Source organism: Triturus cristatus, chromosome 2_1, assembly GCF_964204655.1.
Source record: "Triturus cristatus chromosome 2_1, aTriCri1.1, whole genome shotgun sequence".
Lineage (NCBI taxonomy): Eukaryota > Metazoa > Chordata > Amphibia > Caudata > Salamandridae > Triturus > Triturus cristatus.
This window is the reverse complement of record NC_140581.1, coordinates 719566749-719586324: the sequence shown is the minus strand read 5'-3', so window position 1 is coordinate 719586324 and position 19576 is coordinate 719566749. Positions and strand designations below refer to the sequence as shown.

General features: G+C 46.4%; 1 protein-coding gene across 1 annotated transcript in view; it reads right to left on the bottom strand.

The window, feature by feature from the left end:
• Positions 1-19576, bottom strand: part of HSD17B4 (hydroxysteroid 17-beta dehydrogenase 4) — a 974808-nt gene that overhangs the window by 600921 nt on the left and 354311 nt on the right. The window contains exon 8 of the mRNA XM_085632660.1: positions 18413-18600. Coding sequence (XP_085488786.1) covers positions 18413-18600 — 188 coding nt within the window. The remainder of the gene's footprint in view (positions 1-18412; positions 18601-19576) is intronic.

Sequence of the window (19576 nt, the reverse complement as noted above, 5' to 3'; positions counted from 1 at the left end):
CAGCGCCGCCGCCACCACCTTCTTGATTTGCAGGTGCGGTGTGTCTACAGGGCCATTGATCCAGTAATGAGCATGTACACACTGAACTACTCTATAGTACAGGTCTAGGTCCAGCACCCCAAGTCCTCCCAGGTGGTATGGCAGAGTAAGTACGTCCCACCTAACTTTATCATGCTTCCCCGCCTAAGCCAATCTGATTAATAAAGATGCGAGTGTTTTAAAAAAGGAAGACGGAAGGATCATCAGAATATTATTGAACAGGAACACAAACCGTGGCAATACGACCATCTTTATGATTGAGACCCTACCCGCTAATGACAGCGGCAATCGTATCCAGCTTTCAATATCGGATTCAAGCTTGCTGACCGCCACCCCATAGTTCTCTTACAGAATAGTCTCAGAGTCTGTATGAATCATAATCCCCAAGTACCTCACCGGCTCGGTCGTCCATTGCAAAGGGAAATCTGGGGTAAAGTGCGAGGTAGTGGGAGTAAGTGGGAATATTATCGATTTGATCCAGTTCACCTGGAGATCTGACATTGCCCCGAACTTGACTACTTTACGTAATATGGGGGATAAGTTGCGCTCAGGGTCTCTGACGTAAAGTAATGTGTCATCAGCGTATGTGGATATTACTAATTCGTACCCCGGAAAGCAGATACCTCTATATCTGTGATATTCCCGCATCGCGCAGGCCAACCGTTCCGCAACAAGCGCATAAAGTAACGGAGATAACGGGCATCCCTGCCGTGTACCCCTGGTAATTTGTATTTTGTCGGTAACCATGTCGCCTATTTTTATTCTGGCCACTGGGTTGTTATACAGGACTCCTATCAGCTGCAGGAAGACGTTTCCTAATCCGATTCTCGTCAGAACGTGCTTCATAAAATTCCATTCGACCGAGTCGATTGCTTTTTCCATGTCTAAAAACACGGCTACTGCTTGCACGTCCTGTCTCTTGTGTTGAATGGCCCCAAAGACTGTTTGCAAATTGTATGCCAAATTTCTACTGGGGACAAAACCAGCCTGTTCCGGTGCTACCAATAGCGGGACCAGTGGTGACAGACGATTTGCAAGAATTTTAGCATATATTTTCGTGTCTACATTTAATAGCGACAGCGGCCCATAGGACGCACACTCTGTCGGATGGGGGCATTTGGCCGCTTTCGCTAATTTCCTCAAACAGCGTGTGCAAATGTGGTATAAGTATATTTTTGCATTCCTTATAGAAGGAAACCGTTAAGCCATCGGCGCCAGGAGCACTGCCGCTCTCATTCCTGACAGTGCTGCAGTGATCTCCGTTTCGAGCAGCCTCATGAGGTATTCGCGATGCGCAGTCGTCAACCAGGAAAGCTTTATATGCGTCAGGTAGTCCAATCTCTCTGCGTCAAGGTCTTCCGCTCTAGAGGTGTACAGTGAGCTATAGTACTGTTTAAACCTGTTCGCTATTCTCGTAGAGCCCGTAATGGGCTCTCCTTGCTCGTCATGAACTACCACCACCCCGTTGTGTCCCTACACTTTAACAGAGAGGCCAGAACTGAGCCAGGCCTTTCACTTTCTCCATAGGTACGAGCTGTGGCATATTTGCCAAGGTGTTTGAGTTCCGAGTCAGCCGTGTCATGATACTCTTTTAGGTGTTCCTGAAATTCCTCCTGCGCATACTCATCAGCACCATAGAGTTACCCTTGTTCTAGCATCTTCAGTCTACACTCTAAATCAGCAAGGCGTTTCCTTAGCGTCTTAAGCACACAAGAGTGTTTGGACATAGCAATCCCCCTGATAACAACTTTAAACATTTCCCACGCCACCGAGAAGGTATCAATTGACTCTATATTACACTAAAAAAATCTATCTATCGCTTCTGAGAGCTCTGATTTGAACACTGTGTCCACTAGGGAGTATGGGGGAAAGTGCCAAGTGAAAGACGGGATACGCTTGCAGGGAGTCTCTATTACCAGTAACACCGGGGAGTGATCCGAAAACGTGCGGGGCAGTACCGGGCAGATCTGTGTGTGTAAGATCCTAGAGGCTAGCCAGTAGTCAATTCTAGTATGTAAGTTGTATTCAGCGGAATAGTGTGTAAAGCATCCTTGTGTGGGCGAACGCCTTCTCCAGACATCACATAAGTCTAGTTGTGTCATTGCCCCTATAATTTCTCGGGCAGCTGCTGTTAGTCGCCGGTCTGGACCACCCGATCTATCTAGTTGCGTGACTAAAACACAATTGAAGCCTCCTCCCCACAGAGGAGTGAGCTCCCGTATTAGCTCATCTTCTCCAGGATCGCTGCATAGAACTTAGGGTTGTCAAAATTCGGTCCATATATATTAACTATAATGAGATCCAGTCCTTTCCCTGTGCACCTTGATATAGTGTATCTACTGTCTGAATCCGTGTCTAGAGGCTCCAGATCCAATCCTGCCTTCGGATTAATCAAAGTGATCACCCCACGGGCATGCGTTGTGAACCCTGCTGCGTGAGCCTTACCCTGTAGCCCTCTACAGCGGAACATACCACTGTGCAATGGCAAGTGCGACTCTTGGAGTAGTGCTATATCAACAAAGTGTCTGTTGAGGTACGTCAAAACTTTTCTTAGTTTCCGCTGGTCATTTAGGCCTCGGACGTTCCATGTCAAGGTAGTAATCCTAGCATTGTGTGACTGTGTCAGAGTTTGAAAGAACCATGTATGTCGCTTAGTAAGTGTGCTTGAACATCTCTGTACATCCTCAGATAGAAATACAGCCATCTCATCTGGTAGATCGTTAGTTTACCAGTTACAATAGTGCTTGTACCGTGTCCCCATGGCCCCCATCCCCCCGCCCACGCCATGCAAACCCCAAAACTGCATTGGCGAAAAAATCCCAACTCTCCCATTGCCTTTGCAAAAGAACCATATTTCTTTGATGTAGCAAACATTAAACATAAACAACCCAAATTCAAGTAGTGGTACACACACTGGGGCAGATGTTGCCGAAACTCTGCCCTTGCAATTGCCTACCAGGCGTTTCTCCTACCCCCTTCACCATCCAGCATGTCTTGCGCATTATGCTTTCAATTCGGTATCCACGCACACACCCATAGAGCACAGTGACGTGGAAGTCCGCCCACTTCAGTCCTCACTAGTGGTTCTGCATGTCCATACTACGACTTATTGTCCTTATATCTACCGTAAACCCTCACCCGCCGCCCTGTGCCAACATCGCCCTTTATATCTCCTCTATTCGTTATCACCCTACCCGCCTCCCTCCTAACAAAATACTTATCTGCTACATGACGGGATTTGACAGTCAGTCCTGCTCCTCCAAACTGCGCCCCACAGCCCCCTCGTGGTCAGACGAATCTCTTTGTAGAGGTCTGTCTTTTGCCCATTCCTTCAGGGCTTTTTGAAAGGTTTTAGGGTCTGTGAAGATGCGCGAGCGTCCCTGTCTGTTGACTCATAGTCTCGCCGGGTACGACATGGCGTAGTACAAGTTTTGGTCACGTAGCTGCTTCTTTAACGGAGCAAACTGTCTGTGCGCCTCCTGCACACGAAGTGTGAAGTCCGGGTAGAGTGATATCATTGATCCTTCGTATTGTAATGTTTTTCACGGGCCGCTTTCAATGCCGCATCACGATCTCTGTAATTTAGTAGTTTGGCAATGATCAGCCTCGGCGGTGCTCCAGGGGGAGGCCTCTGGCCCAGAGACAGGTGTGCTCACTCCACGATAAACATCAGGGAGAAAGTGTCTCGGCCGAATAGCGTCTCTAGCAGTTTCTCCACAAAGAGTTCCATGTTTCCTACATGTGTCGACTCCGGAAGGCCCGTGATTCTAATGTTGCTTCTGCGGGAGCATGCTTCGCGGTCCTCGGCCTTATCTTGGAGGGTGTGTAACAGCTTGCCCATCTGCTTTTGTTAGGTGTTCAATTCCATCTGGGCTTCCTCCACTTCCGCTACCCTCCGTTTCGTGAGTGTCTAGCCTTGCCTTTCCGCTTGCTTATCCATGCGTTCCGTGATTTGATCCATGCGTTGAGCCAATGTGTCTAACTTGCTATCAATAGTGGATAAGCTTTGTTGTAAGATCTTCTGCATCGCCATCAGGATAGTGCGGAGGTCATCGCCAGGGAGCTGTGACTCCTCTGCGTGCTCGTTCTGGCCCTCTTCCGGGTCTTGCTCACGGAGCCTAGATTTCCGTTGCTCAAAGTGAAGCTTCGGTTGCGTTTTATCCACTTTCCCCATAGTCACAGTGGTGATATATCCGTACCTCACCAGTAATAGGCCACTGGAGTGCTATGGGGGCACGGTGCCACGCTCTTAGTTCTACACAGCAATCGTTGCATTCAGGGTTCCTCACGTGGAGTGAGGGTAGTTGAAAGGAAGTTCGGCATATCGCCCCACCAGCGAACGTAGAATCTGTCAGCGTGCCAGCGGTGGCCGCGCCACATGGCTCTTACCGCCAGCCCCTGATGGTGACCAGTGTCATGCGACGCACCAACCCCTCCACAAGTCCGCAGCTCCGCATGCAAGGCCGGAGCCGATGAGCGCGACGGCTGGTCACAGTCTCCCGTGTTACCCACCAACAGCTGGTGAAGGCTGTGGGTCAATGGAGCATCCGGGTTGTCACTTCACTGATGGTCGCACTGAGACAGTGTCGAGGAGGCTCAGCACCAGAAGTCAGGGGATCGCACAGCTCCCTTGTAGCACCGGTGCAGTCGCGTACTTGTGTCCTTGCGTGTTGGTGTTGCTCCGTTCAGAGCCTCAATCTTTATGGAGGCCGTCTGGGCTTCCGTCTCGCACAGCTGTCAACCACCAGCCTAAATAGCCAGCAGGAGGGAGAGGGTAGGCCCTCGCACCGTCCTGCCTCCAGGCTCAACGCTCCCTGCAAGGTGGGTAGACGAGGTCACAAAATGGCCACTCCCGGTCTTCAGCAGCCGGATTAGGCCACAACACCACCGTCAGTCCAGCACAGGGAGGAGAATGCAAGTCGCTTTAATAGGCGGGGAGGGATGCAATCAGGTGAGGCTGGCCTCCCGTAAAGGCTCCGCAACCAGCGATGTAAACTGAAGGGCTCCAGCACCTGCCCCCGTCCTCTCCCCTTGGCACACCTCACACGCCACTGCGAGGATCGAGACGTCAGGCGCTCGTACCTCAGACTAGGGTCCCGCAGCGGCACCGAGCGTAGTCCTCGCGCTCTGTAGTCCAGCTAGTCCACCGCTCTCGATCGCCAGCAATGGAGCCAGGCTCTACAGCCCGGTCAATTCAGCTCCAGGGACTGCGATCGCGCGCTTCCAGCCAGGAATTCGCCAAGTCCTCCAAGCCGGCTCCAGGAGTCGCACTGCCGGCTCCCGCGCCACTCTCTAGTTTCAGTGCTTTCCGTGACGGCTGGTGAGCACAAAGCAGCTCGTTAGATACACAACAGTTTCCGAGACTACATCTGCCAATCTCGTGTGGATATCTTAGCATTTATGCCGGATAGCTTGCGGATATTTGGATGGCTCGGCAGAGCGCTCGTACTACGCCGGCATCTTGAGCTTAGGCAAGCTCCGTCCCCCCCAAAAGAAACATTTTTTTAACTGCAAATATTAAAAAATAGTAATAAATGACAGGATCATTCTATTCGCTCTGCCAATGTTTATTCAGATCTTCACTGTGGAATGTAAAGATGCCAATTTTTACTTTTATTCTCTAACTTAAAAATCTATAATTCTGTGTAAATGCCAAGTTAAACAGCTTCCTAACTTGCCTTCTGATTTAAGACTGGTGGAGCCTGCTGAATTGTTTGCTCTTTAATCTGCCACTCCTCATCACCCAATGAAAAAGCCCTCATTGCATGTCATCAGCCATCTCTGCAATGTCCTCAATACAACTTCTTCACAAAGCTGAACCAACTTCCATTTTTCTCTTCATTTATTGTCCCCTCAACTAGAAAAGTACCTTTTTCTTGTACCTTTGAACTTGGAGGATAGCCAGATATAATGCACATGATTCTTTTGCAAAACTGAAGATCTGCCCAGATAAAATAGTTTACTTGATAGGTTGATTAAAAATACATGTATAATGCAAGGAGGTTTAGATTTGGAAGGTAGAAAGAAAAATTATGAACCTTATGTGTTTGGATCTTTTACTCCTGATCAGTTCCCGCGCGACTGAAAATGTTTACAATACCGTGAGCCTAATATTTTCAATGTTAGTCAACTATACACTCTTGATGATAATGCTACCTTTTCACCTAGAAAACGGATGACTATTCTCAGGCGTTCTCCAGGGGGCCTCACAGAGCAAAGTGACCCTTTTAAAAGTGATTACTCATCCACAGAGTTAACTCAAACTAAGTAACAACAATGAACTTTGTTCCAGGACATTAATCTCTCATCCAGCAAAGTAGTAAGAGAATAAGTACCTCATTTAGAGTTCAGCGGATAGTTTACTCTGTCGCAAATGTAATGGATATCCCATCTGCTGTATTATCAGTGCATTATACCCAACAGCACTTGTAATACGATGGGTGGGATATCCATCACGTTTGTGCCAGAGTAACCTGTCCTCCGAACTCTAAATCAAGCTCCAAGTCATTCACCTTTGATAATGCTCTTTCCGTATGATGCTCTAACTGCAGATTCCTCACCTTGTGAAAGTCTGTAGGTGCCAAACTGTATCTGGAAATTCCTGCAATACCTCCTGTGTGCCGGCAGGTGGCACCATCAAACTCAGCCCCGACTCTGAGCACCCCTCTTACAGGAAAATACAGAACCACATACATGCGCCATCCCTGTGTGCGGACGTTAGTTTTTTCATTGGCCTTTTTGGGGGAGCTCAGACAAAGCGTGACTGACCGATTGAGAACATAGGCAGTGTGTAACTAACTTGGAGAGAGTGAGAAATCCACCACAAAGAGTATTACTGAAGGTGAGTACCTTATTCTTCTAATGGATACTTCTAACTGCAAATGCCTCATATTGTGGATACCAAAGCAATGCCCCAAGCAAGGTAGTGGGTCTGTGAAGTGGACCGTATACCAGGAACTCCTGCAGGACGGAGCAGGTGAAATGACCATCTCAGTTGGCATGAGATTCAAGATAGTAGTGCCTGGTGAAAGTATGGTAGATACCCAGGGCTGGAGTTGCTGCCTTTGTCGTGATGGAATAAGTTGCAAGACCCTAGGGTAGGTCCTTGGCATACATAACTGTTTGATGCAAAAGACCATCCAATTCGATAAGGCGTGATTTGTGTGTTTAACCTCTTTCCAACGTCGAATGGACTGAATTGCTGATCATCCACTGGATACTTCTGAGTCGTATCAAAGTAGAAGCTAAGGGCTGGAGATACAACGGATGTAATTACTCCGCATCCTTAGGGGGATGTGACATGGAGACACATGCGGGGAGGCTGATGGACTGTCCTACGTTTCAGTAAATGCATGAAGGTTGAAAATGCATTACACCACCGTTATAAGATAATATTTACAGATGAACGCAAATGAATGCTATTTAACAACTCAGTGGCAAAAACATTTGCATTTACAGTGTAAATGAACATGTCAATAACATATAGGCCTGGGACAGATATGCATCAAGAAAACACATCGTTACATTCAATACATAAACGCAAATCTGTAACTTAACGTTACATTACTTAATATGTGCTGAAGCATTTATTTGAGCATTTTAAAAGTGCACGATTTGAACAAACTATTCGAAATGCTTGTTTTTGGAAGACATGGGTTAGTGAATTGGAAGATCTGTGTGTGTGTTTATTACAAGTTTAACTTTATCTAAACTGCACATGCGGGTTTTGCACTTCCATTAATTGTCGTTAATGTTAATTATTCATACAGAATCACTTTACACAGGCTTGTTAATCATTGCAGGTGTCATGATTAGTCATCGCGCTCTCTAAAAAGCAGGGTACTTCAACACTGAAAGCCTCCCCCCTCCCTAAAAGCAGGTGGTAAATTAGGCCGAGCCATAGAATAACACCAAAAACACTAATCACGATGCAAATCAAAGGGCACAAAAACAACGCAACGCCGCCCCCCTCATCACAATTAAACAGTGAGACCATTCATTTATGTCTATTTCTCACATACGCTGCACACCACCATGGACTTAAATCTCCATTCTCTGCCATGCCATTCCATTCTGCTAAATCAATGTGGATCCAGCATGAAGAACAACAGGAGCAAGATAACCAGGCTGCCCGAGCCAAAGACTAATGGCGCTGCAAAGAAACAGAATAAGATATAGGATCCAAGGGATAAGGCTGAACCACCAAACCCTTACTAAAGCTCAGGTCCTTGCAACCTACAGGCGTGATGTGCTATGCAGATCTCGGCTTCGCACATTGCTGTTCTAGATTCCCAAGCTTCAAACACCTCCCGAGGCTGCTTTCCACACGCCATAGTGGACCCGCACTCGTCTCGTTCTGTTTGGACACTCTAATGGTCTCAGCTATGGGAGTCAAGGAAGGTTTGTTATAGGATTCCTTTCCAAAATCACAATCCTAGACTTATTACATCATTTGACCGAGATCCCTGGAATTGACGACCACTGAAAGAGGTTTGTAACTTCACTGACATGATGAACATTTATTTTGTAGACTTAACGACCAAGCCAAAGCATGTGAAGCAATCCCTTTCTTCCAGCAGCAGGAGAGCAGTTGTTCTTTCTACCCTATTTTCTTCACCTACCCCTTTTGTGCTCTTCATCCTCTTTCAACAGTATGAGCTCAACAGTGGTGGTATTGGCACTGATCTAGATCCCCATTCCCACTCTTGTTTGCTTCATTTCTTTGTTCATTCCGCGGGTGCCTTGTACAACACCATTTGTTTTTTGCCTGACTATCTTGTGGCAATCACAACACACCTCCAAACCCAAAACTCAAAAAATTATTATTTTGGGGACATTTTCTTGTTACTCAACAGGGCCGGCGCTAGGCATGGGCAGAATGGGCAGTTGCCCAGGGCCTCGCTCTCAGCCCACCAGCATGGGGCCCGCACCAGTGCAACACACCACCAAACCTCTTGTGCCCCTGCCGATCCCTTTGAAGAAAGGTGTCTGCTTGCAATTGGGCTTACAGGAGGGGGGGCCCGTCCCTGGGCTTCTTAGGGATGGTGTGGGGAGGCCTAGGGGAGGGGGACACTTCATCTTGTGCCAGTTGCAGGGAGGCCTAATTGCAGGTGTGTTCTGCAATTAGGCCTCCTGCCTGGCTGCCCATTGGGAGAAACTGCGGGACATCCATTGTCAGCACTTTACAGTCTGCATTGTTTTAACTGTCAGCCTCCAAGCGATTCTCACACCTTCAGCTCGATATGAGCTATGAAAGAGGTGTTTGTAGGTGGCAGAGAGAGGAGGTGCGGCCCAGGAGGAGTATGCACAAAGCAGCTCCCGGAGCTCTGAAGTTGTTACTTATGTAAATTAGAGGGGCCTCGCACATTCCACTTCGCCCAGGGCCCCAAAAATCATAGAACCGGCCCTGATACTCAGTGTGTAATTATCGCCCCGTTTCAATTTTAATAACATATACCTTATACCCCTCTAATGCCCCCATAACCACCTGCCAAGAGCAAGAACTATGAATGCCTCGAAGATAAGATCTGGATCTCAATTTCTCCAGGTTGAACTGGAGTGCTACAGTAAGAACAGAAAATTGACCAACTGGGAACACCAGCTCCAGAGGAACTTAGGGCATGAGTTAGAATTTGGTAGACCGATTACTCTGTCACAACGTGACGGATATCCAATCCTCCCACTTACAAGTGTCGTAGGATATAATGAACTTGTAATAAGGTGGTCACGATTTCATTCACTATTGTGACTGGGTAATCCTTCCTCCAAACTAATATCAGGTCCCATATCTGTAGCAGCTAAAAACAACTTCTGGCAGCAGGCATGCAAACCACGTAGGGAAACAGGACGAAAAGCAAGGTTGAATCTACAGTCTCAAGCGAACAAAAAAGTATCAACGTCTCGCTAATGAGGTACGTACTGTGCAGCTCCAAAAGCTGAACAAGCCAAGTTCGCCACTCCACGGGACAACCTGCCACAGTCACAGCCACACTCTCTCATGAAGCATCCTTCAGATTAAGACCTGCCGATGGTGGGGAAATCGCAAGTCTGTGGTGCGCCCATGGCAATGCAGGCAGATAAGGGGAAACCTTTACACAAGCTACCTTCTCCTACTCCCTCTACCCCAGTTATACGGTCAGGGAAGCTGAAGTCGCTGTTCACACTAGAGTGCTCACAACTGTAGAGGTAGTAGCAGGCTTGGCTGGGTAGGTCAAACCAGGTTTCACTGCCCGAGGGAGACGCAGGCTTCACTGCCTGAGGGGGACGTAGGCTTCACTGCCCGATGGGGACGTAGGCTTCCCTGCCAGGGGCGGAAGCAGGAGTCCATGCCAGCGGCAGAAGCAGGAGTCCATGCCAGCGGCAGAAGCAGGAGTCCCTGCCAGGGGCGGAAGCAGGAGTCCCTGCCAGGGGCGGAAGCAGGAGTCCCTGCCAGGGGCGGAAGCAGGAGTCCCTGCCAGGGGCGGAAGCAAGAGTCCCTGCCAGGGGCGGAAGCAAGAGTCCCTGCCAGGGGCGGAAGCAAGAGTCCCTGCCAGGGGCGGAAGCAAGAGTCCCTGCCAGGGGCGGAAGCAGGCGTCCCTGCCAGGGGCGGAAGCAGGCGTCCCTGCCAGGGGCGGAAGCAGGCGTCCCTGCCAGGGGCGGAAGCAGGCGTCCCTGCCAGGGGCGGAAGCAGGCGTCCCTGCCAGGGGCGGAAGCAGGCGTCCCTGCCAGGGGCGGAAGCAGGCGTCCCTGCCAGGGGCGGAAGCAGGCGTCCCTGCCAGGGGCGGAAGCAGGCGTCCCTGCCAGGGGCGGAAGCAGGAGTCCCTGCCAGGGGCGGAAGCAGGAGTCCCTGCCAGGGGCGGAAGCAGGAGTCCCTGCCAGGGGCGGAAGCAGGAGTCCCTGCCAGGGGCGGAAGCAGGAGTCCCTGCCAGGGGCGGAAGCAGGAGTCCCTGCCAGGGGCGGAAGCAGGAGTCCCTGCCAGGGGCGGAAGCAGGCTTCCCTGCCAGGGTCGGAAGCAGGCTTCCCTGCCAGGGGCGGAAGCAGGCTTCCCTGCCAGGGGCGGAAGCATGCTTCAGCGGGAGAAGCAGGCTTGGATGCAGAGTAGGAAGCAGGCTTGGATGCTGACGGGAAGAAGGCACTGGTAGGTGGCTTCCTACAGGCAATTCCCTTCCTGGACATGGAGAGTCGCATGTGAGAAGAGGGGGGATAAATGAATGGGATAAAAGCATGTGATGATCTGTTAATATGAAGGAATGTCAAGCTGGCAGGACACAGGTTGTAAGAAATTGGGCTTCTGGTTGAGCAGGGTGAAATCCTCCTCAAGCATCAACCACAATCCTTGACAGGGTGAATCACAAAAGTCACTAAATTCTCGTGTGTTTAACCCTCTGGTATCTTGGCCCAAAAGCAGTCAGGTTTAACTTAGTTACTGTGTTAACTCTTTATGCAGCACACAATCAGCAATAAAGTGGAAACACAACACACGATAAATCGTACACCAATTTGAAAAATTGAGTAAAATGTGTTTAAAAAATAGATAACAAAATTAATTAAATCCAAACAGTAGAACTGGAGTTATGAATGTTTATTGTTTTAAGTGAAAAATAGTGCCTAAAAGATCAAAGCATCAACAAGCGGTTATCTGATTGCACAAGATTGGGGCAAAGTCAAAAGTGAAGGGCAACTGCAATGGAGTGCGATTCGGCTACACGGGCTGTATTGGGCCCAAGTTCTAGTGAGGGTAAAGTTCAGCAGGGCAAGTACAAGGCAGTTCTACTGGGGGTCCTCTGCAGGCCCAGGAGTGTACTTAAACGTTAATCTGAGAATTAAATATTAATACCTAGTGCCCACCTTTGAAGTAGGGGAAATATCTAGCCTTCCCTAATATCTGGTTCTGGAAATTTCTTTCCTTCCTCTGCCCAGGCTTCACGTGGTCTAGGGTGACAACAGGCTTGTGTAAAGTTCCTTTTGGCAACCCTTTGAAATCTAAGTGGGGGAGGAAACACCTCTGCCCCAACCATTCTGGCAGAAGGCCCATCCTGCCACCATCTACTCCCCCATTGTCTCCTATCTGGGAGGAATACACAAAGGTCAACCATATGACATAGCCATATGACCTAGGACACATACTGTAGGCACCAAATAGTTAGCACCAGAAAATGACAACTTTTTAAAAGCAGCATTTTCATAATTGTGACTTAAAATCCGACTTTATTATTAAAGAGGATTTTTCACAACAAATTTTATTTGGTTTTTCTGTTGGATGTGTGGGCAAAGGCCCTACAATGACCTGTAGGAGGAAGAGGCATAATTTCACAGCGAGCCAAACATTTCGACCATAATCAAACACCTGCCCAATATGCAGATGGTAAAAATCAAGCATAGTGCAGACAGTTCTTGATCTCAAAATATGTATATCGATTAATTGGTCACGAATCTCCATTGTCATCATACACAGGGTTTTCAAAGCAGTGTACATATACAGACAATAGCAATAAGATATATATAGCTCCATTTAGGGGTCGGTGGGTGGGAGAAGAGGAAGCTCAATTCCTCGATAGGACGCCCAGCGGGTCCAGATTTTCCTATGTTTAGCAGGGCAACCCCGATCAAGGAACACTGCCACTTCTGCCCCCATACATCTATCCAATTCGGTCTTCCATTTACCCAATGTTGGGGGAGAAGTCCCTTTCCACATTTGTGCGATGTCGCGTTTATTAAAGAGGATTTTAAATTACAATTAGTTTGACAGAAAACATGACCTTTCTATCAGTTCTTAATCCAGAGTTGGCACTTAAAAAATGTAATAAGGTAACCCAATGATATCCTGTGGGAGAGGTAGGCCTCACTTTTGCAAAAAACAAATTTGGGTGTCTTCACTACCAGGACATGTAAAAAGTAAAAAAACTTCCTACCTTTTAAATACAAAGCTCCCTGCCCTATGGGCTGTTTAGGGCCTACCATAGGGGTGACATGTATATTAAAAAGGGAGGTTTAGTCCTGGACAAATGTTTATTTTGCCAGATCGAATTGGCATTTTGAAATTGCACACAGGCTGTAATGGCAGACCTGAGATATGTTTTAAAGGGAGACTTAAGTGGGTGGCACAAGAACTGATGCAAGCTCACTAGTAGCATTTAATTTACAGGCCCTAGTTACGTGTAGTGCCACTTTACTAGGGATTCCTACGTAAATTGAATGTGGGAATCAGGTGTTGGCCAATTCGACCATGCTTAAAGCAGAAAGCACAAGCACTTTAGCACTGGCTAGTAGTGAGAAAGTGCGCAGAGTCCTAAAGCAAACAAAAACGTATTTCAGCAAACAGGAGGGAAGACCACACCAAAGGCTGTCAGGTCTAACACTGGTGTTTCCTCTTCAGACATTCAACATTTATATTAGCCCTAAATCAGTACATTGCCAGCCACTAACCCACCCCATTCTTACACTTTGCTCTGAAGTGTTACACTGGCAAGTTCCCTGTAGCACTACACATACAAAAACAAATGTGCTCTAAAAGTAATGCAATATGCTTAATTGTCAGAGGAGTAACATGTACGAATGAGTCCAACAATTGAATCCCTGCACAACCCATCCAACTTCGAGACTGTATACATGTCCACTCCCACGTATATTCATAATGTCCCTTTCCACGAAGTCCTCCCTCAATTGTTAGGACCCAAGAATATAACATGCCCTCAAGCTGACACACTCAGTTCATTGCCTTCACGTTCTGATTATGTGCTTCAGCACCTTGCCATGTGCCAATTAGAGGTGTTCATGATGACACCTTTAGTCCAACATACTTCTCACCACAGATAACCGACGAAAGGCAGCCCTCACATAGCATCCCATATTGTGACGAACATCTCCTGCACATTCACAGTGGCACTTGCAATTTGTTAACTACTGTCAACATACATTTCCCATCATGCATCTGCACAGGAAGAGACGCTACTACTTTTGCCATTATCCATCTGCATAGGAAGTGACATCACTAAAATTCCCATCATTCATCTTCACAAGAAGAGACATCACTGTTTTCCTGCCAAAACACTCTTTGAAAGTAGAAGCCAAGTAAGAAGACTACTTTTCCCATCTCCACCTGCCGAGGACGTGACATCACTTCCTGCCTTCTCCCAATTCTCAGGGTGTCCCATCGTCAAGATCAAGGGCAGACACAGACAAGGGCTTTGCCTGTTTGGGCCTAGAATGGCCTTGGGCCACAAACCATATCCCAGTGAAACCAAGAAAGTAAGATATAATCATGTGCCTTAGCCAGCACCCCATGCTGCTAATCCCCACAATCACACACACATGGAGACAACCCAGATACTGGCAAAGCATTCATGCAAATCAAAGACCCTACTTAGTAGGCCTCCCACACACTTTTAAACTACATAAAAACTAATTCCAACTCATGGTAATCGACACTCTCCCTCTGCAGTATTCCACACACCAGACACCACAGACCTATTCAACTATCAGAAGCTTGATCCCATCCTAATCACAGAAACCTGGTTTATTCCCACCCCCAAAGCTTCACACATGCCAGATGTCCTACTTTCCACTGGGTACAACGTCCATCATGTGAAATGCACACATAAGAATTGAGGAGGCTGCTCTGTGATTCACATCTCCTCCTGGTCCTGCATCCAAGGCAACAAGTAACACTCAACTCCAAGGAGTTGCCAAACATGTAATTTCCCTTTCTCTGCAACTCAGACCTCCACGTTCCATCTCACCTGCAGGCCTCCAGGGTCCAAAAAGACCTTTGTTATTGAAATCTCCTCACCACCTGGTCCATCCAACATGTCCACTCCACTCTCTTAAATAACTCAGAGCACCCAAACACCACAATAAAAAAAAAAACCCATTAAAAAGAGTCACCCTCTTCAAACTCATCGACATACTCAACTTGATACAGCGGGTCACACAACCAATACACTTCAAAGGCCACAGCCTCAATCTGGTCTTCTCAACATGACCAAAAATCCAGTGCAAGCCACCCATACCCATGGACTGGACTGATCACTATGCCATCCTTATCTCCATGTTCAGCATACCAACAATTCAAGACTAAAACAAACAAGAAGACGTTCAAATACTTCTCCATAGAAAACCTAATGGATGAACTAATCTCCCACCATGTCATCTGCACATCTGATGCCAACACCCTTCTAAACAACTTCAACATTTTTGGGACAGGTATTTGAACATTAATGCCCCAATTACAAGATGGAAGTGCAAGTAAAAACCTTCATCACCCCGACATTCTAAAGACCGTGCTGAAAAAACAACCCACCTGCACACAAGAAAGAAAATGGAAAAAACAGAACTCCTGAGGACCGCTTGATGCTGAAGTCATTCTGTGCAATATGAAGACAGCTCATCACAGCAGCCAAGGCAAAGTTCTAAACCATCATCATTAAAGAAGACACTAACGGAAGCAGACCACTGTTCGAGCCAATCAAGCACTGCATCAACAGCCTGCTGGGCCAACCTTTTCCTCAGTCCACTGAAAAATGTAATGCGATCACCCTCTTCTTCAGTGAAAAAATACAGGCGATCCGACAGCACATCAATGATACCAAGACTGATTCAGCTATTACATCCATCCCTTCACATAGAATCCCACAATGGTCAGCATTCAAAGCCCCAGCTCCCAGATCTGACTGACATACTCAACTGCCTCAAAACCACTCTTATTAGGATGATGCCTTACCACCATACTTCTTCAAAGCTTTCTGTGGAGACACTCGCTTAACCAGACTTACCATGGTCAATTCCTCCCTCAAACCATCTTCCCAGAAGAACGGCCAAATCCTCCCACTCAAAGAAACCTACACTAGATCCTGGTGACCTCACCAACTACAAGTCCATCACTCACCTACCACTCATCGGCAAGAACACTGAAAAAACAGCTCAAGTTCAACTCCAAGGTCACTACAATGCTAACCTTCTACATGGCCACCAGTCTGGCTTTAGATCACACTGCAGCATGGAGACCACCAACATGCATATTGTTTATGATGCTCTCTTGGCTACAAATTTAGATAACTCCTGCCTCCTGATACTGCTGGACTCTTCAACTGTCTTCGACACAGTTGACCATCCTACCCTCATACGCACCCTCAAGCAACAAACGGGATTCACAGGCAATGTCCTTCACTTTTTCTCCTCCTACCCTTCTAACAGACACCAGTTCCTTCACATGGACATTTCCAGTTCATAAACACCCTTATCACATTTGGAGTCCCCCAGGGTTTCATACTGTCTCCTGTCATCTTCAACCTTTAAATGGAGCCACTTGGTGCTCTGCTAACGAATAAAAGCATCAAGATTCACCAATATGCAAATGATACACAGCTCTACCTGAATGTCTCCTGTACTTCAGACATCTAAAGTCTCAAACATTGGACCCGGATGTCCAGCGCCTACTTGAAGCTCAACCCAACCAAGACACAATTCCTGTTATTTGCCAAGAGCAATAAACAAGACACAAACCTGGCTCAAGGAGATGAACCTTCATGGCTTCAAACACCAGCTCTCACTTAATAGCAAGTAGCTTGTACTTACTCTAGACACTGACCTTGCTCTCAAGGAACACACTGCCAAAAAAAAAAAAAAAAAAAAAAAAGACCTGTACCAACCATTTTGATACCAAAAAGCAACTTCTGAACTCCTGCTCAAGCCATTGCACTCTTGCATCCGGATGATCATAATGCCCTACTCCATGCTTCCCAGACTCCACACTAGCACCTGAGGAACATCCTGCATGCCACAGGACAACTTATGCAGGGCCTGAAGAAATATGAACACGTCACAACCATTCTGATGGCACTCCATTGGCTCCCCTTGTTTTTCTGCACCATCTACAAAACCAGCTGCATCATTCACAAAGCCATTGCGACAAGCATCCTAACTTATCTTGCACAGAAACTCACCATCACTGGTGGTTCTCGGCACAACTATAGCCAGTAACCCATCAAACTGCAGACTAAGAAGTGTAAAAAGGAATAAACAAGTCAGCAGGGCTTTACAATCTATGTACCCAGGATCTGAACATCATCCCCATACCATCAGGACGGCCCCAACACTGCTCCAAATTTAGGAAAGAGTTGAACTCATCGCTTAAAAGAACACTACATCACAATGCATTAACCATCCACAACGCACCTTCCTTTCCTATTACTTGTTCACTTAAAGCATGCCTTTGATCACTGCCTTTTAGCTAGACTTGTATTATAGAAATACCATATACGTATATAGGTGCCTCCACACTTCACTAGTCCAGTGATGCCCTCAAGCTCCAAATGATACAGGAGGGAGAGCACCTTGTCTTTCCCTGGCTACAGGTAATACTGTAGCGCCAGTCTGCCATCTGTGGCCTAGGCCTACTAGTGATGGCAATTGTCATGGTCAATAAGATATTTAAAAAAAACAGGAGGGCTAGAGTGTTGTCTTAGAGAGGTGGCAGTCTCTGGAATTAGGGAGTTAGGGACTATTTTAGTATAGTTTACATCAAAAATGATAATAGGCTATTTCCCTATTAATCCACTCACTCTTGATCAACTACTATGAGGCTCATGGGTACCAGATTGACAAAGAAGCATTTTAGGTCACCCAGGACTTGGTAAAACACACCAAATCATACAGGCACGATAAAAAGGGGTAGTGGCAGCTAAAGATGTCATACATCTAATGTGTCTCCATTGTTAATTTAAGGAGCAGGAAAAATTTAATTTGCCACAGGCACCAGAAATGCTTGCTCCAGCTCTTCTCTATCTTCTACCACAATGCAACAGAAAATGGCAGAAAGTGTTTATGTATTCACAGCAGAGTGATGGTAGCAAACAACACTTGCTATTAACTGACAAAAAGGTAGTAAATTCAATGTTTTAAAATATACCTGACAAACACAGGAGAAAAAGAACCAAATGCCAACTAGCTACCAAATCTTGATGTGAGAATTGCACAGACATAAATTACAAGAAGGAAAACTGATGGATTCAATGTACAGATTAACGCAAAATTTGCTCAACCATGACACAGCCAAAAAGGTTTTGGGTATTTTTGGGAAGATGATTTTCATATTGAGTAGTTCCCAATACCCGATCAACTCAGCATATGTATTCTTTTCAAACTTCTAGAACACTCTAAGAGTTTACCTGAGAAGGGGTCAGGCGAGAGAGAGGAAGACAGGAGACTGTCATATGTAGCATAGGCATAAGGCACAGAGCAGAATGATGGTACAAGGCAGTTATGTGGGTAACACCTTTAACAGGGGCAAGTACCGGTTTTGTGTATTCGATAGCTAGATTAGAGTAATTGCAACAGATACTGAAAGAAAGATTTGGTTACCCTCGAAGGAATGACTCACGTAAGAGGATAAACCTACCTGGTGGCATGACGGTCTCAGTCAATCTGGATCCCGCAAGAGGCGCAATGGTATTACTAAATATGTTGTATTTTCTGCCCTCAATTGCCAACGTATTTGACAAACCCAGAAGCCCTAGTTTCGCAGCACTGTAATTTGCTTGTCCGAAGTTGCCATAAATTCCAGCAGCTGACGCAGTCATTATTATTCTAAAAACAACAAAAAACAGACATGGGTAAATGTCCATCAGTGAGTAAGTCAAATAAGCTTCATTCGGCTTACAGAGTGCCATAAAAGCACAATTTAAAACATATAATAATAAAAATAATAACTTATAAAGATTAAAAAACAAAGACTTAAAAACCACTCCCCCGTACAAATGTAGCCAAATGCAATCATCAAACTGCATTATACGGACTTGTATCTATTTCTTACTCTCACGCCCAATATTGCCCAATGCACCATAGATTTCCAAATGAAAACACATTTTGCAGAAAGATAAACGCCTCTCTGTGAGATCGTATCTTAGATCTGTGCAGGATGGGGTCATAGAACCCTTCTGGGGAAGGGAGTATAAGTGGCAGAAGAGAATAAAGCGCATGGTGCTTTGTTTGGAGGTATAATTACGAGGGCAACTTTGCATAATGCAGTTCCAATCAACATTCCTGGGAAAGGCCAATGGTAAAGGTAAGGTGTTAAAACAAAACAGTCATATAAAATCTACTATTTGAATTAAATATGTATGTTCGATGAAATTGACGTCCCAGCAATGTTTTAATGAAATTGTAATTAGCGCTACTACTCAGTTTGTAAAAATTGGCCTGGTGAAGGGTGCCTCTCTCTAAATACCACTTTCACCTGGTCTATTACATCCTGCTTAATGTTTATAGGATTAAAAAATAGCTCAGAGAAACCTATGTCCCTAAAGCTCTACTTAATCCATGGGAACGCCTGGGTGTGATCCTGAGATAGACAATCTTCAAATATATCTTTTGAAAGAGAGGGACCTAATTTACCCCAGAATCAAATCCAGAGTAATGGGGCTCCAACTTGATGCTGTTCTCTAGAGGAGGCAAACAAACCTCAGAATAGCACATAAATGAATGAGCCGATGGAGGGACTGCCTAAAGTCAACGTAAAAACGTGATCTCGACCCTCTGCACAGAAACCGCAAGCATGTACACC